Source organism: Sorghum bicolor, chromosome 1 (genome assembly GCF_000003195.3).
Source record: "Sorghum bicolor cultivar BTx623 chromosome 1, Sorghum_bicolor_NCBIv3, whole genome shotgun sequence".
NCBI classification, from domain to species: Eukaryota; Viridiplantae; Streptophyta; class Magnoliopsida; order Poales; family Poaceae; genus Sorghum; species Sorghum bicolor.
Window position 1 is genome coordinate 78162396 of NC_012870.2, and position 19785 is coordinate 78182180.

At 40.0% G+C, this 19785-nt stretch overlaps 1 protein-coding gene across 1 annotated transcript; it reads right to left on the bottom strand.

The window, feature by feature from the left end:
- Positions 2-1473, bottom strand: LOC8085672. The gene is made up of 2 exons (XM_002468513.2): positions 605-1473; positions 2-508 (listed from the first exon to the last, which is right to left on the bottom strand). The coding sequence occupies exons 1-2, from the start codon at positions 1256-1258 to the stop codon at positions 311-313; spliced, it is 852 nt and encodes a 283-aa protein (XP_002468558.1). The 5' UTR covers positions 1259-1473; the 3' UTR covers positions 2-310.

The window sequence follows — 19785 nt, forward strand, 5'->3', positions numbered from 1 at the left end:
GTACTATGAATTTTGATCTTGCTGTTTTCCATGCTCGAAATTCGAAAGTTTCAAACCAATGTTACAAAATGCAACAGTTACACAGTTGCACATTCAAAGTCTCAAAGACATATTGCCACATCCAAAAAAGAAAAGAAAATGAAGGTCAATTACAGTACAGGGACACTACAGACTTGAGACCCAGGCGAAGTTCATCAATCAAAAGAGCAAATGTCTCACACAAACAGCACATTCCAAACAGCCTGTACCTTATTCGTGCACTTCTTGATCATCTCGGACTCTTGTTGCCGACCGAGCATGCAACCTCCGGTCAGCTCTGCAAGAGCTGCTCCTCCTGTGGTTCGGGTTTGGCCACGGCCAGCATCCGCCGGGCGCGCACGCGCGCCTGCAGCCGCGCCATCGCCTGCATGCAGTGGATGGCCGCCTCCGCCTGCCGCCGCACGAACGCGCCCCGCGCCACCGCCTGAATCCTCACCAGGCTCTTGAGCGCCCTGAACGCCCGCCGCGCCTGCATGCAAACACGACCCGCACTTAGTACAGTACACGCCGTCGCCGGAGCAAACCGAGGGTCCGGCCGTGATGTATGTAATAACTAGGCGCGCACCAGGTGGCCTCGGAAGTAGGCCTGGATGGTGACCGCGGCCACGTCCTCCCGGGAGAAGCCCTCCCTGCAGAGCAGCGCGTACTCGTCGTTGGAGCACGTCTCCTCGTCGGCAGCCGCCGCTGCCATCTCCGCCTCCGCGAGGCTTTTGTTGTTGCTGTTGCCAGCGTGGGCGGTGTCGCGGCCGGCGAACCGAAAGCGCGGCGTCGTCTGCGCCCCCGCCTGGCGAGCGGAGCGGAACCAACGGCGCCGCCTGCCCAGCTTGGCGCTGCCCGGGCCCTGCCTGGCGGGGGTTCTCGGCGTCCTCGCGACGCCGGCGGGTCCCGGTCCTGCCGACGCGACGGGGAAGCAGCAGACCTGCCCGCGGCGCGGCGTGCGTGAGCGCACGCCGCAGAGGCGCCTGGCGCTGGGCGTCCTCGGGGTGCGCGGCGTGCGCGTGGCGCTGCTGCTGCTGCGGCCGCGGACCTCCCCGCCGCTGCAGCAGCTGATGAGCGGCAGCCTCACGCTCAGGTCGGCGTCGGGAGCGCCGGACGACGGCTTGTGGTGAGGGCCGACGCAGCATATGCATGCGGCGCTGCTGCGGCGGCGGCGGTGGAGGTCGGAGGGCTCGCCGCGGACCGGCGACACGAGGCAGAACAAGCCCCTTGCTCTCGCCATGGCAGGTTGCGGTGCAGCTGTGCTCGCGTCGACGACTACGGCTTTGTGGCGATGGCCGGCTCGTCGGCGAGCGGGACGGTGGCATAAATGGGAGTGCAAACGGAGCGATGTGCGCGCCTGTAAGTTTGAGATTGTGATGTCGGTAGGTTATTTTTTATAAATTTTGTCGCGAGTTTGCGCGTGGTGATTGGATGACAACTTTGAATTTGAGTATTATTTTGGCCTTGTTTAGTCCCAAAAAAATTTGTAAAATTTTTCAGATTCCTCGTCACATCGAATCTTTAGATGCATGCATAGAGTATTAAATATAGACGAAAATAAAAACTAATTGCATAGTTTTGTCGGAATTGATGGGACGGATCTTTTGAGCCTAGTTAATTCATGATTGGACAATATTTTTCACAAACAAACGAAAGTGCTACGATACCTGTTTTGCAAAATATTTTGGAACTAAACAAGGCCTTTGTGTTCTCTTGCTGCAACAACGATGAGAACGTGACCGGATGGAACTTGGAAGGGACATCATATTGGTGGACTGGATTACTGGAATGGAATAGTCGACTAGGCGGCCGCGACAAAAAGTCGTCTGATTTGCTCCGGATTTTTTTTTTTTTTTTGAGAGGTGATTTGCTCCGCATAGGCCGCCATGAACTCATGAGCATCGATGGGAGGTCCCCATTGGGCTTTATTTGGGCTTTGTCATTCTAGCCTCATCAAAAGAATACGCTTCGGCATCGTCTGCAGTCTAAAAAAACACATTTTAATTTTTTTTTTCTAGATCGGACATCTTGCCCATATTTTATTTTATTATAAAAGCAAAAAAAATAGAAGTCTTACACTCGAACGAACCTATAGCGTGCATGTGGGTGAGGGGCCAGCACATCCCACCCACCACGGGAAACCCTAAACTATGTACCCAAAAAAATAGGACCCCTATTTTTTATTTAGGTGCTCTCTCTACTTTTGGGTGCTCAAATTTTTTGCTTCCACTCCAACAGCCCCACCCAAATGAAGGCCTTCAAAGCCAAATTGGCACACAATGACATGTGGGATCCATTCGTCATTGGCTCAAATCTTTCTTCCTCACACCCTCCACACAATGGCCAGGACGCAAAGGAGATGAGAGCTCTCGGCGCATCGGGGCAGCGTTTACCGCATGGTGGGGAAGGGGCTGTGTCGTAGTTGCACACCGGCGGATCCGCCCATGTTTGTCGGAGCAGAGGCTAGCCATCGGGAAGGGAGGAGCAGTGTCGCTACCGCACGGCCGCAGGAAGGAGAGGCTCGATGCTCACAACGACCATTGTTGGAGCTGCTCCCACTCATCGAGGAGGACCCGCTCTCATCGGAGGGGATGAGGGCGAGGCCCAGCAGTGGAGGTCGGGGGTGAAGGGAGGGAGCGCAGTAGTGGAGATCGACATTGGAAGGAGGTGGGCGAGGCTACGTCTATATGATGTGGGGAGGTAATGGCCACACCATACAGGATGAGGGCTGGTGTGTTAGGCCAACAAGAATGAGGTCTGTAGGGGAGATTTTGGTGCCCACCCCAAATTGGAGGCTCGAATGGTCTGTAGATCAAAAGATGAAGGAGGTCTCGGTGTACTAAACTTGCAAACTCAAAATGAGGCTCTGGTGCTAAAATATTTGAGTAAATTTTTAACAAGGAAGATACCCCATGGGTCTCTTTGATCTGGGAGGTTCATTATGACTTTGGAAAATTACCTGGAAATACTAAAAAAGGCTCCTTTTGGTGGAAGGATGTCTTAAAGCTTCTGGACAAATTTAAAGGAATGGCTAGGGTGGAGATAAACAATGGGAAATCATGTCTTTTTTGGGAGGACCTTTGGGGCAATGAGCCAGTCATGCACAGCTGCCCAGAACTATACTCTTTTGTGAAGAAGAAAAATATCTCGTTTGCTGAAAGTGCAAGTACAGTCCCCTTTCATAGACTCTTTCACCTGCCTTTGTCTCAACAAGCCCATACCCAAATGATCCAACTCCAAACACAGATAGCAGAGATGCAAATGAATGAGCTAAATGACAGATGGGTGTTCATCTGGAATTCAAACATCTTTTCGGTTAAAAGAGCCTACAAGCAAATGAGTGGTCACAGGAATCTACATCCAGTTTATAAATGGTTATGGAATAGTTCATGTTAGAAAAGACACAGTCTTTTTTTGGCTTCTCATCAAGGACAGACTAAGCTGCAGGGAACTCCTTAGAAGAAAACGCATGTTTTTACAAGATTACAGTTGTGTCTTGTGCTCCAGTACTGAAGATGAATCTGAAGACCATTTGTTTCTGGGTTGCCCCTTCGCACTGCAATGCTGGAACTGGATCAATCTGCAGATAAACACCAACCTAGACCCTTTTCAAATTTTGCAGAGCCTAAAGGACCAGCTTGATGTTCCCTTCTTCATGGAAATTATCATTCTAATGTGCTGGACTATTTGGAAAGTGAGAAATGATGCAATTTTTCGACAACTGCAGCCAAGTAGGCTGAGAATGAAATCTGATTTCAGAACTGAGTTTCAGCTTCTTTTGCTGAGAGCTAAAAAGAGTTATTCACCAAGGATTGATCAATGGATAGTAAATCTAGGATAGCCTGGTTCCTTTCAGTTACCTTTTCCTTGTTTTTCATTTTTTTTTGTTTCTTAGTTTTCCTCTGGCTTTACTCCTTCCTTTGTAAGTTTTAACTCCTTTGAATAAATTTTCAGTAGGGGCTCACACCCCTCCTGTTTCCTCAAAAAATTGTGCATACAATGCATATGTTTTATTTTGTGAGATTAAATCGTAATAAATTATTTATTATCATTGATAGTAAAGGTAGATGGCAAACGAGTTTTGCTTGGGCGGCCTCACTCTCCCTCCAAAAGGAGTTGCACGACAAAACTGATTTGTTGCGTCAAACAGAGTGGTGTAACATCAAAATGTGATACTAACATAGCAACCTTTGTTGCGCTAATTCATGTGACATGCTAGTGTGATTTCATCGTGCCAAGGTCTGACGCGACTAAATGGATTAGATTTAAAATTAAAATTTTAATATATTACTTGGTCTATTTACAAATAAATGCACGTCTTTTTTCTCGCGGAGTCAAATATTTTTAAGTTTGATCAAATATATACAAAAATATACTAATAGTTATACATATATATCATTAGATTGAACATGAAATATATTTTCATAATATACTTATTTGCATATATAAATGTTGATAGATATACTTATAGTTAAACTTAAAAAACTTTGACTCCTTGAGAAGCGAAACGTGCATTTATTTGTGGACGGATGGAGTACACTAATACAACAATCTTTACCGAGGTGGACAAAATTGATTAATCAAGACAGTTATCGCAACCGTGTCGAAAGGTCACGGTAAATGGGACCTTTCCCGAGGCAGTTGGATGTCGCCTCAGTTAATTGTTGGATGTCGCCTCGGTTAATTCTATCTAAAAAAGAAACTCTATGGATAATCCGCCGAGCCCATCCACAGGTCGGCACTGTAGCTCGTCGGATCTGGCCTTCCTGCTACCGAATCTGGCCTCCTCGTTGTCGGATCTGGCCTCCTCCTCGCCCTTCCGTCAGATCTAGGGTCCGGGAGGGGCCAGAGAGAGAGAGAGGAGGGAGGGAGGGGTGCCGCTACGGAGTTGTAGGCATGTGGAGTTAGAGGGAGGGGTGCCGCTGTGTGGCGCGATTGAGGGAGAGAGGTGGGGATGTAAGTTAGGGTTTACTGTTGGCGGTATATATACTTGGGACCCTTTACCAAGCTTAGATGGGCTTTCTAGATCACTATTTAACCGAGGTGCGTTATAATGTCCGTGTCGATTAACCAAGCCCCGATTATATTATAGTGTCTGGCCTCGGTAAGGATTAACCAAGGTAGTTGCCTCGGAGCTCCAAAGAAAAACGTTGTTCAAAAGATTTTTTTTTGTAGTAGTGTTATATTCAAAATATGTTGATGAAATAGGTTACGAATCAAATTTCATTTGCACTCGCCGTTGTTTCTATATCAAGACTGATATAATTCATGTGTTTGTTTACTCCGTATGCAGGTATAGCAATTTAATTTTGTACTTTCTACGGATCATCCTACAGATTTTGAGAGATGGGTATCCCAATAAATGTAGAGAGATGAAGGGAACCACAACACACCCTTACAAGAACGCAGCAAATCATGTATACAACATATCGTTTCCGAAAAAAAACTATACATCTCTAGGCCTTGTTTAGTTCCCACCAAAATCCAAAAAGTTTCAAGATTCACTGTCACATCGAATCTTGTGGCACATGCATGTAACACTAAATATAGATGAAAAATAACTAATTACACAATTTACCTGTAAATCGCGAGACGAATCTTTTGAGCCTGGTTAGTATATAATTGATTAATATTTATCAAATACAAACGAAAATGCTACAGTAGCAAAATAAAAAATCACAACTAAACAAGGCCCTAATAAAAAAGGAAGGAAAAAAACTATTCAGATCCCCTTTGAACGCATGAATTCGTGTGGGATGCCAGAAATTTCACAGGAATGAGTGGGAAACACATGAAAGAGGAAAAAGCAATTGACTTTCGAAACAGCATAGCATACTAAAGGCTCCATTTGAATTGAACATGTTCGTTTGTCTGAATCTGAAAAAGCCATAGTTGAAAGTAGACGTTCGTTGATTCTGCTGGATGGCTAACAAATTCGATAGATAAGCTCAAACAAACGGACTTGTTTTAGATAACATTTAAAATGGAGGAAGCACAAACAATAGAACAGAGGAACAAGCATGATGTGAGAGAGGAAAGCTTGCCTATCTATGCGCTACCACTCGCCATTGATGACGCCTGAAGCCGCACCTGCCATGGATGAAGCTCGGGGGCACTTTCAGATGGATTTGATTAGGGGTAAAGGGAGGCCGAGACGGTGGTGGGCTAGAAATCAAGTGGCCGCACATGGTTTTGAACAGGAGGAGACGCCGACGAGGAGGACGAGTCGAAAGAGACAAGAGGAGAAACGGTCATGACTCATGACAAAGACTAGGCCTTTGTTTAGGCCTTGTTTAGTTCCAAAATTTTTTTGGAAAAATCGATACTGTAGCACTTTCATTTGTATTTGATAAATATTGTCTAATCATAGACTAGCTAGACTCAAAAGATTCGTTTCGTCAATTCCGACCAAACTGTGCAATTAGTTTTAATTTTTGTCTATATTTAATACTCCATGCATACGTCTAAAGATTCGATGTGACGGGGAATCTGAAAAATTTTGCAAAATTTTTTAGAACTAAACATGGCCTTAGCTCACCCCAAAAACCAAAAAGTTTTCAAGATTTTCCGTCACATCAAATCTTGCAGCACATGCATGAATCATTAAATATAAACAAAAATAAAAACTAATTACACAGTTTAGCTGTAAATCGCGAGACGAATCTTTTGATCCTAGTTAATTTATAATTGAATAACATTTATCACAAACAAACGAAAGTGCTACAGTACGAAAATCCGAAATTTTTTCGAAACTAAACAAAGCCTAGAACTAGTAGGCAGCAGCGTGGTGCAAAGGTGCCTATGGATGACAGAGAGACAGACAATAATGGAACAGGGACGAATCTTCTGTATCAGCGGAGACGAGGCGGCGAGGACCGAGGAGCACAGAAAGGATGGTTTGGGGTTGGCAGATGGTCTCGTATAGTCGTATCTACCATCTTTGTCTCATTAAAAATATTATGTTTAACTTTAAAATTTCTTATTTAACTGTTTATCTTATTTATTTCTTTATATTTATATAAATAGTAAAATAAATAAATTATAGTTAAAATATTTTATTAAAATAAACAATATTTATATAAAATTTTGAATAAGAGAAAATTTGAAAGTTAAAAATAACATTTACAATAAGACGGATGGAGTACACCGGTGGTGGTCAGAGCTAGTGTTTGACGCAGTTGATGGCGGTAGGCTGCCGCACCAACTGTAGTAAAGACACCCGTATTAAGGCCCTGTTTTTGTTGGCTCGCCGAATCTATCAGCTATTTATTAGTGCTTTCGTTCACAACAAATCAACCAACAATACTTTTTATCATAGTTTATGAGCCAAACAAATACAGTCTTGTTTAAATACTTGAATACTTGAATACATGTATAAAATATTAAGGTCTTGTTTAATTTCATCCAAAATCTTACGGCACATGTATGAAGCATTAAATATAGATGAAAAATAACTAATTACACAGTTTGTCTATAATTTGTAACACGAATCTTTTGAGCCTAGTTAGTTCATGGTTAGAAAATAATTATCAAATACAAACGAAAGTACTACAATGTCTAAAAACTTTTCATCCCAACAGTAAATAAGGCCTAAATATAAGTAAAAATAATTAATTGCATAGTTTGTATATAATTTGTGAGATAAATTTTTTAAACCTAATTAATCTATGATTAAATACTAATTATTAAATAAAACAAAAATATTATAGTACCTATTAAACTTTAATGTCTCAAACTAAACACGTCCTAACACTTCACTGGTAATGCAGAGGTTCCATGATTTGTCCTTCAATCGATAACTTGATTTTTAACGGAATCGGACAATTACAGTTGCGTGGAGCTGTTGGTTTAAAACTTATCAGTTGTACCGTTTGAGCAAAATAATAGCATTTTCTCTTATAACATATTAGCATCAGCCTCAGTATTGAAGATGTGCACAGACAATGAGACATCGACTTCTGTCGAACTACGCATGACGGTTTGGTTGGGTTATTAAAGTTTAATAAGTACAGTAATATTTTCATTTCATTTGATAATTAGTGTTCAATTATGAATTAATTAGACTTAAAAAATTTATCTCGCAAAATATTCTCTATTTGTGTTTTTAGTTTCGGAAATAGTATATATTCAGTACTCCATGTATGTGTCCAAATATTTGATGTGACAAGCGGTAAACTTTAACTCGTGAAACCAAACACGGCCTGACCGGTGTTTAGTTGCAAAAAAAATTTACAAATATGGACACTATAAAACTTTTGTTTGTATTTGATAAATATTGTCCGATCAAAGACTAACTAGGCTCAAAAGATTCGTCTCACAAATTACAAGCAAGCTGTGTAATTAGTTTTTTAATCTATATTTAATGTTTCATATATGTGCCGCAAAATCTTATATAAAGGAAAATTAAAAAAATTGCAAAATTTATTGAGAACAGAACAAGGCGCGATGTTCCAACAACTGCGAGTAGCCTTGTTTAGTTGGCTTTTTTTTTTTTAGTATTGTAGTACTTTTGTTTGTATTTGGTAATTATCTATACCTAATACTAAAGAGGCAAAAATTTCAGCTAATTATGAACTAACTAAGATTAAAAGACTCGTCTCGCAAATTACAGATAAACTATATAATTAGTTATTATTTTTATTTATAGTTAGTACTCTGTGCATATGCAGTAAGATTTGATAAGAATCTGAAAAATTTTATGAAAACCAGGCCTAAAGTGGATAGACTCTGGAATCTCTTCTGCGTCGATCGATCCGTGTCGGCATGCCTGTATGCCTGCTACCCAAGCCCAACTGGCCTCCACGCCCTTCATTGATCTGGAACACTACCGCAGTAGGCCGTGGGAGGCCCGTCATGGTGGTGACCATGGGCTTTGATGGGAGGCTGAGGCTCCGCTTGGGCTGGCCGTTGGGTTTTGCCTCATCATGGGCTTTGATGGAAGGCAGAGACTCCAGCCGCATCATCAAAGAAAACGCTTCGGAATCGTTGAGAGGCTGAGCTTAAAATTGATTATCTAGGATAAACTCCTTACAGTAATTCCATGCGTGCAGTAACAAAGAATAAGCTACTTTTTTAGCTCTCAACCTTCCAATTTATACTCCCTCCATCTATCTCCCGGAGTCATTTTAGGGTCGTGCGCAATGACCAAGGAAAAATTAATTCGGTCAGTGAAAGGAGTTGTATGCAGACGGTTAAATTAATTAGACCGGTGAGAGGAGTCACATGTGCTTGGACAAAGGTGAAAATAGTAATCCCTAGATTAGATGACTCTGATTCTTGGAGAAATTTTTTCGATAAAATGACTCTGATAAATAGATGAAGGAAGTATCAAAGAATCACTTCCACAAAATCATCAAAGAATCACTTCTCAGTAAAATACTATTTGGCAAAGCTTCTCCTGGATTCAGCTTGGAAGCTACTCTATGATGCCAAACTGGCCTTGAATTTTTTTTGAAAAAAGAACAAAGAAATATAGTGTTATTTCTCACGTGTTAAGGCATACTCACTTTGCCCTAGAATAAGACCCCGTTTGGATCATTGGAATTGAAATCCATCTAATAATTAGTTAGGTTAATATGGTCACATGCAGAATACACTTGTAAAATGTTGTTAGCCACATGAAGAAGATACATGCTGCAGAGGAGCGAGCCGAAAAGCATGCTATAAGTTAAAGAGTAGAAACTAACATGAGGTAACATGGAAACAATTTTTATTTCTTGCCTTATGGATATAAGACTAGCTTAAATCTAAACTTTGGCAGGTGGCGAAAAGTAAAAATCCAAGAAAATAATCTAGTCCATAAAGTAGATCCCAACTCATATAAAATGAAAGGATTCAACAGGCCCTATTTGTTATTGAATTCGGAATTTTCACACAAAAGGTGCCATTTCCGTTCTTGGCCTACCTAGAACTAGTAGACGTGGCTATTTTTTTTAAAAAAAAATCCATAGTACGATTATTACATGCTAAGATACTTTTTGTTGGAGCACATGTGTTACTTTCTTTAACACTATTACCTTTTTCTCATGATAAATTAAATTTTAGAATTATCTTAAGTCAAAAATTTCTAAATTTAACCAAATTTATAGAAAGAGAGCATCATGATTTAGGAAGCCTTAATAACATTAGATATGTCATAAAAATATAACTTTATAAAATACCTATTTAGTGCCATAAATATTTATTTTTATATATTCATTTAAATATAAAAGTTTAACTTGAGAACTCTAAAAAGATTATTTGTTTAGACGAAGACAGAATTTCTCTATGCTATCTCGTGTTTTTTTTTATTTTTAGTGTTTTTTAAATAATTTTCAAATTTAACACTTAATTTTATTTTTTTTAAATCTAACCATTTTGGCTGCGCCCATGCACGATGTGGGTCTTGCACTCTGCCACGTCATATATGGCGGTGCGGCGAACCGCTGACGTGGTGCGTCACCAGTCGTGCATTGCTGACGGGGCATTGCCGCACCACAGATCTTGGCATGTCCGCGCCGCTGCTGCTGCGCGTGTGTGAATGTGTTGAGGTGTATAGGTGGATGTATTCTGTTCCAAAATAATTATTATCATTTATGTTTTCAAGAAATAAGTTTGATTAAAATATATTATAAAATATTAATATTTATAGTATATAATTAAAGTTATTTCTCCTTTGTACAGTTACATATTTTTTATTGATTTTTAAAATAAGTCATTGAACTTTGATATCTAACTTAACCAACACATGCTAGTATGGAAATTAAAGTTAAGATATTTGCCACAACATATTTTAGTGTCCCACGACCGAAAAGGTTCTATCTAGATTGTTTTAATTCAATATATAATTAATACAACATTGACATATTATTGTCCATATTAACTTATATTATTGTATGAATACAATGATCACATACAATAAAATATATCTTTAAAATTTTAAAAAAAAATAATACATAAATATTTAACATTGGCATCTTGTTTCTACCAGTTCGTTTATAATTGTTGCATCAACCATTCACAGTGTCAAGTCACCTATTAAGATTAAGCTATCACGGGGCACTGCAGCTGTGCAACAAGATAAAGCAAACAAGTCGAACGTTTCTTTCATCCCGTTGCAACGCACGAGCATATTTACTAGTAGATAAAGAAAATAATTAGTTACATAGTTTGTCTATAATTTACGAGACGAATCTTTTGAGCTTAATTAATCTATAATTAGACAATAATTGTTAAATACAAACAAAAATAATGTAGTAGCCAAATCTAAAAGTTTTTACGAACTAAACAAAGCCTAAATCGTCAGTGAAGAAAATGGCTAGTGTCAAGAAAATCATCTCTGCACTAGTGCGATTCCGGGCTTCGCTGGGGCTTCCAGATAATGCAAGTTATTCATCGATCTAGTGGAGTAGTAGTTTTTTTTTAGGAAACTGGAGAGGTCGTGGCCCCTACAGAAATAATTTTATTAGAGGGATAAAGACCAAAAGTTCAATACAAAGCCGAAAGGGCTCATGAAACAAAAAAAAAAAGAAACAAAAAAGATGAGAGAAATGCAATAATTTACAACAGACTTTGTATCCATAGATCAAAAAATCCTGATAAAATCTCTTTCGTCCTTAGAGAGATTAGTCGGAGCTTTTGAAAGAATTGCTCTTTGCAGTCCTGGATGTCAATCTGGTTATTATTGAAGATTAACTCATTCCTCGCTTTTCAGATGGTTCACAACATTAATATAATAGCCACCATGAAGAATTGTGAGTTGAGCTGAATCTTAAGTGCTGCAACATTGTCTAGTGGAGTAGTAGTGATGATGCCATGCATGCATATGTGACACGTAAGTGAACTCGATCATCTTTTTTTTCGAAAATTAAGTGAAGTCGATCCTCATATATCAGCAAGCTAGAGAAAGCAACAGGTGAAGTCAAGTCAAGCGCAAGCCAGAGAAGATGAGAAGAGACGACGGCCTTGTTTAGTTCCGAAAAGATTTCGGATTTTAGTACTGTAGCATTTTCGTTTATTTATAGTAAATATTGTCCAATCATAAACTAACTAAGCTCAAAAGATTCGTTTCGCTGTACAATTAGTTTTTGTTTTTTTTCTATATTTAGTGCTTCATATATATGCCACGAGATTTGATATGATGGAAAATCTTAAAAAAAAAATTTGAATTTGGGGCTGAACCGCAGGAACGCCAGAATTGTAGAATTCGTTTGACCGCGACCCGGCAGACCGACAAGGAAAGCGACCCAACATTGTCCGCGTCAGATATCAGTCGTGCCTGTGCGCACTGCACCACAGGTCCACCCTGGACCGAAGAAGCTGCTGGTTGCACTTGCACGAGTCCACCACCAGGATATGCGCGGCTGTGACCGTGCCGTGGTGGCCCTTTCGGCGCAATTTCTGAATCGATCAGCATTTTCCCCACAGATGCGCTAAGGACTGTACTACTCGGTTTTGACACTAGTGTAGCTGTTGACCTATAGCAGATAATTAGCTGTTGACACTAGAGCAAACTAACTACAGCAGATAATTAGCTGTTGACCTATAGCAGCTAATGGATCTAAATAGACCATAAGCCTTTGGGTTTTCACTTCTGTCTAATCTAGTACTTCAGTTAGGCCAGTCTCAATGCATGTTTCATGAGAGTGTCATGCACATTAAATAGGGTGCCACATAAGTAAAATTGCTGACTTGGCAGGGTCATTAAATGAAGGAGTTTCATCAGATGAGAGAGGAGTTTCATCCCCATGAAACTCATATGGCACGGTTACCTAGTTTATAGTCTTGGTAACTGTGTCATAAAACTATGCATTGAGACCGGCAGTTTGAAGCATAGTAGATGAGTATCAAAAGATCGTTACTTCAATTATTAGATAAATAGTATAAACTTTTGTCCCAGCATAGACGAGTATCACAAGATTGCAACTTTTGTCTAGAAGTGACGTTTTGGAATTGTATGAAATCAGTCAGTAGAAACTTTGACTACAGCAGGTTGCTTTTTAATTACTTGTGCAGTTGGAATGTTTGGAGTGATATGGGGAGTTTGTCGAGAAAAATATTTAAATAGGCATTTGCTATATTGACGTGTATATATTACACAAAAATTAGTAACAAAAATTTAAATAGTTGACTGTAGACGACTTCATAACGCTATTTATTTGTGATTGAAGGGAGTATCTTTTTTTAACCAAAATATATATTGGCTCCCTATATATGTGTGTCAAATAATTACATTCAAAGTAGCAACAAGGCAGTTTGGGCACATCTATAACACTTAGAAGATAGACTTGAGTTGAACAGAACAATGTGTTGGGTCTTGGGTGACTTGGGGTCCTTGGTCCACTGTGTATATACTAGAGCTTAGGCAATGCAAGGGAGATGATAAAACAACAGAAAAGAATCTTTCGCCCTGGATTCTCAGATATCTTGAAGCTCAGTCGTCAGGATGAAGCATGATTGCCTCTAAAGGCCTTGTTTAGTTCACCCTGAAAACCAAAAAGTTTTTAAGATTTTTCGTCACATCGAATCTTGTGGCACATGCATCAAACATTAAATATAGATGAAAACAAAAACTAATTACACAGTTTAGCTGTAAATCACGAGACGAATCTTTTGATCCTAGTTAGTCTATGATTAGATAATATTTGTCACAAACAAACGAAAGTGCTATAGTACCGAAAAGTTTTCACTTTTCGGAACTAAACAAGGCCCAAGTATTATACGTGCTGTGAGCCTATCAGCCAATGACAGGATCATGATGAATTTGTACTTTGAGCAAGCGAATGGGCTGGCATGCATGATGGATATTATGTATCATATAATGTAGGCATAGCTGAATATGAGGTTTAGCTTAGGTAGTACTAGTACAAGCTAGTTATATTTGCCTCAATCCCAAAAAAAACAGTACTTATTGCAGGGTGTACCTGCCTGCCCCAACAAAAGCCATTATTCCGTGATCATTAGCTCGAAAGCCATGCAGCAAGACGGCTTTTTTGGAGGAAAAATGGATAAAATTTTGAAGTGGTGGCGTTATGTATAAGAGCACCACCGTCTGCTTAATAAACCCAATATCATTATATTCACTGGAGTGGAGCAGCAGTCACCTGCGCATTGGTTTGTCTTAGTTTCAAAATCTAAGAGAAAAGATTCCAACCTTTATTCATATAAAGTGTTCGATTAAATAGTTAGATTCACATTATAGATATAGCATATCATTATATATATATATACACACACACACACCATTTTGTATATACATGAAGGCCTTGTTTAGATCCAAAAACTTTTTAGATTTGAGTACTGTAGCATTTTCGTTTATATATTGACAATTATTGTTCAACTATGAACTAACTAGGTTTAAAAGTCGTTTCGCAAATTATAGATAAACTGTATAATTAGTTATTTTTTATTTATATTTATTGCTCTATGCATGTGCTGCAAGATTCAATATGACAAAAAAATTTGAAAATTTTTTAGATTTTAGACGTAACACAAGACCCAAAGCTGGCTATGAATTTAAATTTGCTAGCAGTCGTCCTGCAAGTGTGCAGAAACAGGAAAGTTCGATTCGTCATTCGTGCCACGAAAGACTACACAAGATCGAATCAGGCTAGCCCTGCAAAGTATATATGCGCAACTTGGTCGCCCGAAAGAATTTGCTTTCGGATTTGAGTAGTTTTTAATTTTTTGAAAAAAGAAGCCTTGTGTGCCGGAATCATATGCCGGCCTCTTTTTTGTGCTCGGGCGCGGCTTTTTGGCGGTTAGGGTTCTCCACTGGCAAATGGATATCTCGTTGGTTGCACTTGCTTGCATGCTGCTGAGGACAAAATCATCGATCAGATCAGCTAGTTGCGCATCCGGTCCTGGCATGGACGACTGAACAATGGATCAGGCCGGGTGACCAGAAGAGCAGGGGCAGAATTTAACCATAAACGTGGCGCGATGGCCGTGCACTTACTTGCACCATCACAGATTTGTTTTCTTTTTCTTGGGGTATGCTCACATCTTTGATCGAACCAATTCCTTCCGAATTTTGACCGCATGGAGATGGAGAGGGGAGCAAGAAATCTCGTAGGAGCTATTCTTTTTAGAAAATGTTTGTTTTATTTATATATATAATCTTTTTTACATTAGTCGAAGTTCTAGATGTTATAAAAAAATGACACAACTAATGACCGAGCGCGCAGGCAGATAATATAACTATATATATATATCTTACATCTATGCACCCGCAAAAAACATTGCACTCCGTTTTATTTTGTTCTAACTTTGCCGCAAAAAAATGGAACTCTTGCTTTCCCATGTGTCTAATAATTTGAATTTAATTAAGTATATACAAAAAGAACTAGTAATATTTATAGTGCATATATAATAAGTATAATCATTAGAATAAATATGGAATATATCTTGATAAATAAATTTATTTTAAGATACAAATGTTGATATTTATATTCTAAATCTAGTTAAACTTTAACTTAGAATGTTTGTCTCCGCGTGGAGTGTGCGCCTTCTCTCTCTCTTTTGTGTGTGTGTGTGGGTGGTGGGGGGGGGGGGGGGGGTGTATAACATTAGTGAAGATTTTGTGTATGGAAAGGGAAAAGTGTCACTTCTCTATCTGTGAAATTGAGGTGTTTTCTTGATTAGCTAATCATGTGCAATAAAGCATCCAAAGAAATGGATGGGGAGGGGATCGATCATATGACTCCATATCAATGCAGCCACACAACTTCCATCAAACAAATCGCAGGAATTATAATCGCTATAGCGTGCCGAAGCTGATGAGCTCTGAAAACTAGCTTATTATTAGGCGCAAAGGCTCTCTCGCTATCATATCTGCCGCTAGCCTGCAGAATGATCAGAGATGCTATTGTTCGTCAACGCACCCGCGCGTGTGCGTGTGCAGCATGTGAATCAATACTGTCGCAACTACCAAGCAACAACTATTCATATTTCTTTATTTCATTAGTTTTTTAGGACACAATAATTATTCGTGCACTATATGGATATGCATGCAGCACGCTCATACAGATACAGCAGTATATCATTTGCAGGCGCCAAACTAAACGTACAATATGTCCAGAGCGCATCCGATTAAAGATATTCCGGTTAGGTCAGGAGTAGATCGCCGGCCGCTCGTCCGCGCGCGCGCCTGCAAAAAAAGGCACTCTTTTTTCTCTCTACTCTTTTTTTGGATGAAATTTACAAAAATTCCAGCAAATCAGCTAATTTAAAAAGAAGAATGTACTACTATTTCTGGTGAAAATCATAGGCAAAGCATATTATTGCTTCTTGTTCATTTCTGGTGAAAAAGGCCCGCATAAACAACCTCAAATACTATACTTGCCAAACGGGACGATGAACATCTCCAAGAGTTTGCTAAAAGCACTTGCTATCTTTATTTGTTCTGATAAAATATAAAAAAATCATGGTCCAACAGTTTGTTAACTAGCTTGGCATAATTTGAGAAGTTGGTATTTTTCAGCACACCACGCGCATATTTGCGCGCAGCTAAACGCTTGCCATCCGCAGCTGCTCTTGCGTACGCCAATTGCATCTGCCAGAGCCAGCCAGGCCAAAAGGTGAGGGGACGTCCCCTTGCAGTGTCCGTGCGGCCTGACACGTTCAATTCATCGTTTGTCACATCATCTGGCCGGCAATCTCCTGTTATGGTTTTGTTTACTCCTAAAATATTCCCTAGAGTACTTCCTAAAATATTTTAATTTCTCTGTCACATTAAATTTTATGATACATATATAAAATATTAAATATTGAAAAAATAATAGTTAATTATATAGTTCATATGTAATTTATGAAACAAATCTTTAAAATCCACTTAATCTATGATTAGACAATATTTGTTAAATACAAACGGAAGTGCTACAGTAGCATTTTGGAAAATTTTATGGAAGTGATGCGACGGTAAAAATTAGTTGATCTAGTTTGAAAGTAGGCCTAATTTTTTAATTTTACCAAATTTAAATGGCAAACTATTGGAGATATAATCTTTTTTCACTTGCCATATAGTTTAGGCACTTGCCAAATTATAAGATTTGCCAAGTGAAATTTGGTAAACTCTTGGAGATGCTCTTACATTCTCATATCTCAGCAGAGTCTAAACCATAGCCAATATGCTCGCGAAGGTAGCTTGTATTAAAAAAATTTATGTTTTCTCAAAAACAAAATCATTGACCGTAAAATGAGCTAGAATTGCACAAAGATCAAATAATTTTCTTTTAATTTTTTTATGGAGGTAAATCCTACTTTTTTAATCTTTTCTATGTCAATTAACTTTTTTGTGAATGATGATCAACAAATACGCACACTCAATTCTATAAACACACTACCCTTATGAGTACCTTCAAAAGACTATGCCGGTACATTTCAAAATTGACAAAGTCACCATGGATTGTATGAGATATGGATCTAGGTGAAGTTAACCTAGCAACTATATAAATAACTCTCTAGATAACATTTTAGCATGTTGGCAAAAAAAAGTGGTGCTTAATTATTTCATTGCGATCAACACAAACAACACTTTAGATTCTAGACAATTCTTTTTAGCTAAGTTAATTATATCCTCTGTTAAAGTTACACTGAAGAAAAAAAACAGAGGAGTTTCATGCAGCTTCCAAATGAACTTTTTTATGAAAAGGAAACCTTGAAAGAAATTTTAGAATAAATACAGAAAAATACTATACCAATGTCGTCGTTCAATATCCTAGTATAAATTTAGAAAATGCGAGCACTATATTAAATCGAAGAATTAAAACCTTTTGATCAGCCAGATAGGCTCAAGAAAATAATTAGTGGCATATGATTCGTAGCAATAGCCACTGTAGGTACTGCTGAGGGTCTCCAGACTCTGGCCGGGCTGCGCCGGTGCTGACATCTCATCAGTTTCCCTTCCCAAACAGCAAGGCCGACCAGAAAAGACACTTGTTTTCTTCTTTTCCTCCGTCGGTGAGATTTGGTGACGGCCTGACGGGGACGCACCGCGCCGCGCCGACCTCGCGACCGCAGGGCCGGCCGGCTCGGCGGATTTGTCTGCACAAATGCGTGCCTTCCCCTAACGTCGTCTAGCGATCCAGCCTCCAGCAGTCCAGCTCGCTTGACAGCGGCCGGAGTCGGCGTGCTTGCTTGGCCCCTAGCTCGCATTTGGCACGCTCTAGCCCGGCCGAGCCCCAGAGCACAGCTGGGGATGCCATGCCGCCGTTGGAGTTGGAGCCGGGAGAATAATTCCGATGGATCCGGCGACGTCTAGCCGAGATATTCCGCTGCGGGTCGCCGGCGTTCGGCGGGACGACACGTACGTCGGGCCTGCCTTGCCTGTCCCCGCGTGCGTCCGAAGGAGTTAGGCGACAGTGGTGTGTATACGTCGAGCTGAGCTTGCCAGCCAGGTCGTACGTCGTCTCTTTCAGCTTTCAGATGACGACGATGTCTGCTGCTGCGGATGGTGGGAGAGGAGGGGAAAAAAAATATGGGATGGTGTCCTGTGCGCCAAAAGGGGATAAATGGCTGCCTTCAGGCTCGATCTCCCTCGACAACAGCAGCAGATACGCCCGGGATTTCTTGGTGGTTGCTATGAGCTTCCTGCGCGTCCGTCCATGCCCTGCACAGGTGTGTTTCGGCGTGGTGTTTGTCCTTGGAAAGTGATGTTTGCGTTAGGAAAACCGGCTGGAGCAACTAACGCACGGGTCACCAATGAAAGCAAACTGTCCTCTCCTTAAAATACCACTTTGGTCCTACCCATGCATGATGCATGGATTAGTAGGTGCCGTGCTGCTGATCTCTTATTTTTTGAAAATCAGTGTTTTATTCTGGCCACGGCATGATCGCAATCTCTTTTACAGTTATTACAGCCTTCGGTTTGTAAAAACGATCTCTTTAAAAGCTCCCGCGGTGTAAAAGAGAGAGTGAGAGTGGCAACAATTTGAATAGTAAGTCTATTAGAAGACTGCCACACCACCCATGTTTAGTAAACAACTTCATTGTTAATAGTAGCTCTGTGGTACGACTTGCCCGCTTTAACCTCGATCTATCGTATTCCTTTATGCTGTTAGAGGATGGCCCTAAAAATAAGATTGTAATATCTTTTTGTTAAAAACCAATCATTTTGTCGCAATTAAATAGACCAAATGATTGGACTTGCTTCAGCATAAACTTGAGAGCACATATTGCCATCTATATCTATACTTGTTCAAGCTGGTACAACTGATCTCTAGCTACGTATAGAGTACTTTTGCATATCATGTCATCGAAACTGGATGTAGATATTCAGCCTTAGAATTTAGAGTTGGTATTGGCTAGCTCCGAATAACAACTTTTCAGTTCAATCATTTGGCCGAGATGCAATGTTCTTTTGAACGAAGAAACTTGATCGATGTAAAGATTGTATACTAGTTTTCAGCACAACTGCTCCATCATCAGTACGCTGACGACTGATCATCTATACATCTAGGGTGATGCTGCGATCAAGTTATACAACTTATGCAGAAATGACTAGTACATTACAAATATTCAATATTCAATCAATGAACGACATGTATCATGAGATGAGCCTAACCCATCATTTTGTTCCCATATATACCAACTGATGTATGGTTTTCTTTTCTTTTCGGAACTTATACACATTTTCCCTAGAAGTTGGACCTTGTTTGCTTCTATTCAAATATTCTGCATGTGGTTTGTGCATTGTTTAGGCACAATATACATATATAATGTGGCCTAGTACTCTAGTGCACTATTTAACTCATAAAATTTATTTAGGAAATGCTGTTAATTATTTCTGTA

What these genes read in the sequence shown, in the direction of transcription:
- LOC8085672 (XM_002468513.2), bottom strand. Translation starts at nt 1,258, where the DNA reads ATGGCGAGAGCAAGGGGCTTGTTCTGCCTCGTGTCGCCGGTCCGCGGC. An exon ending in CCTACTTCCGAGGCCACCTG is followed by an intron (nt 509 to 604) that starts GTGCGCGCCTAG and finishes GTTTGCATGCAG; the next exon opens with GCGCGGCGGGCGTTCAGGGC.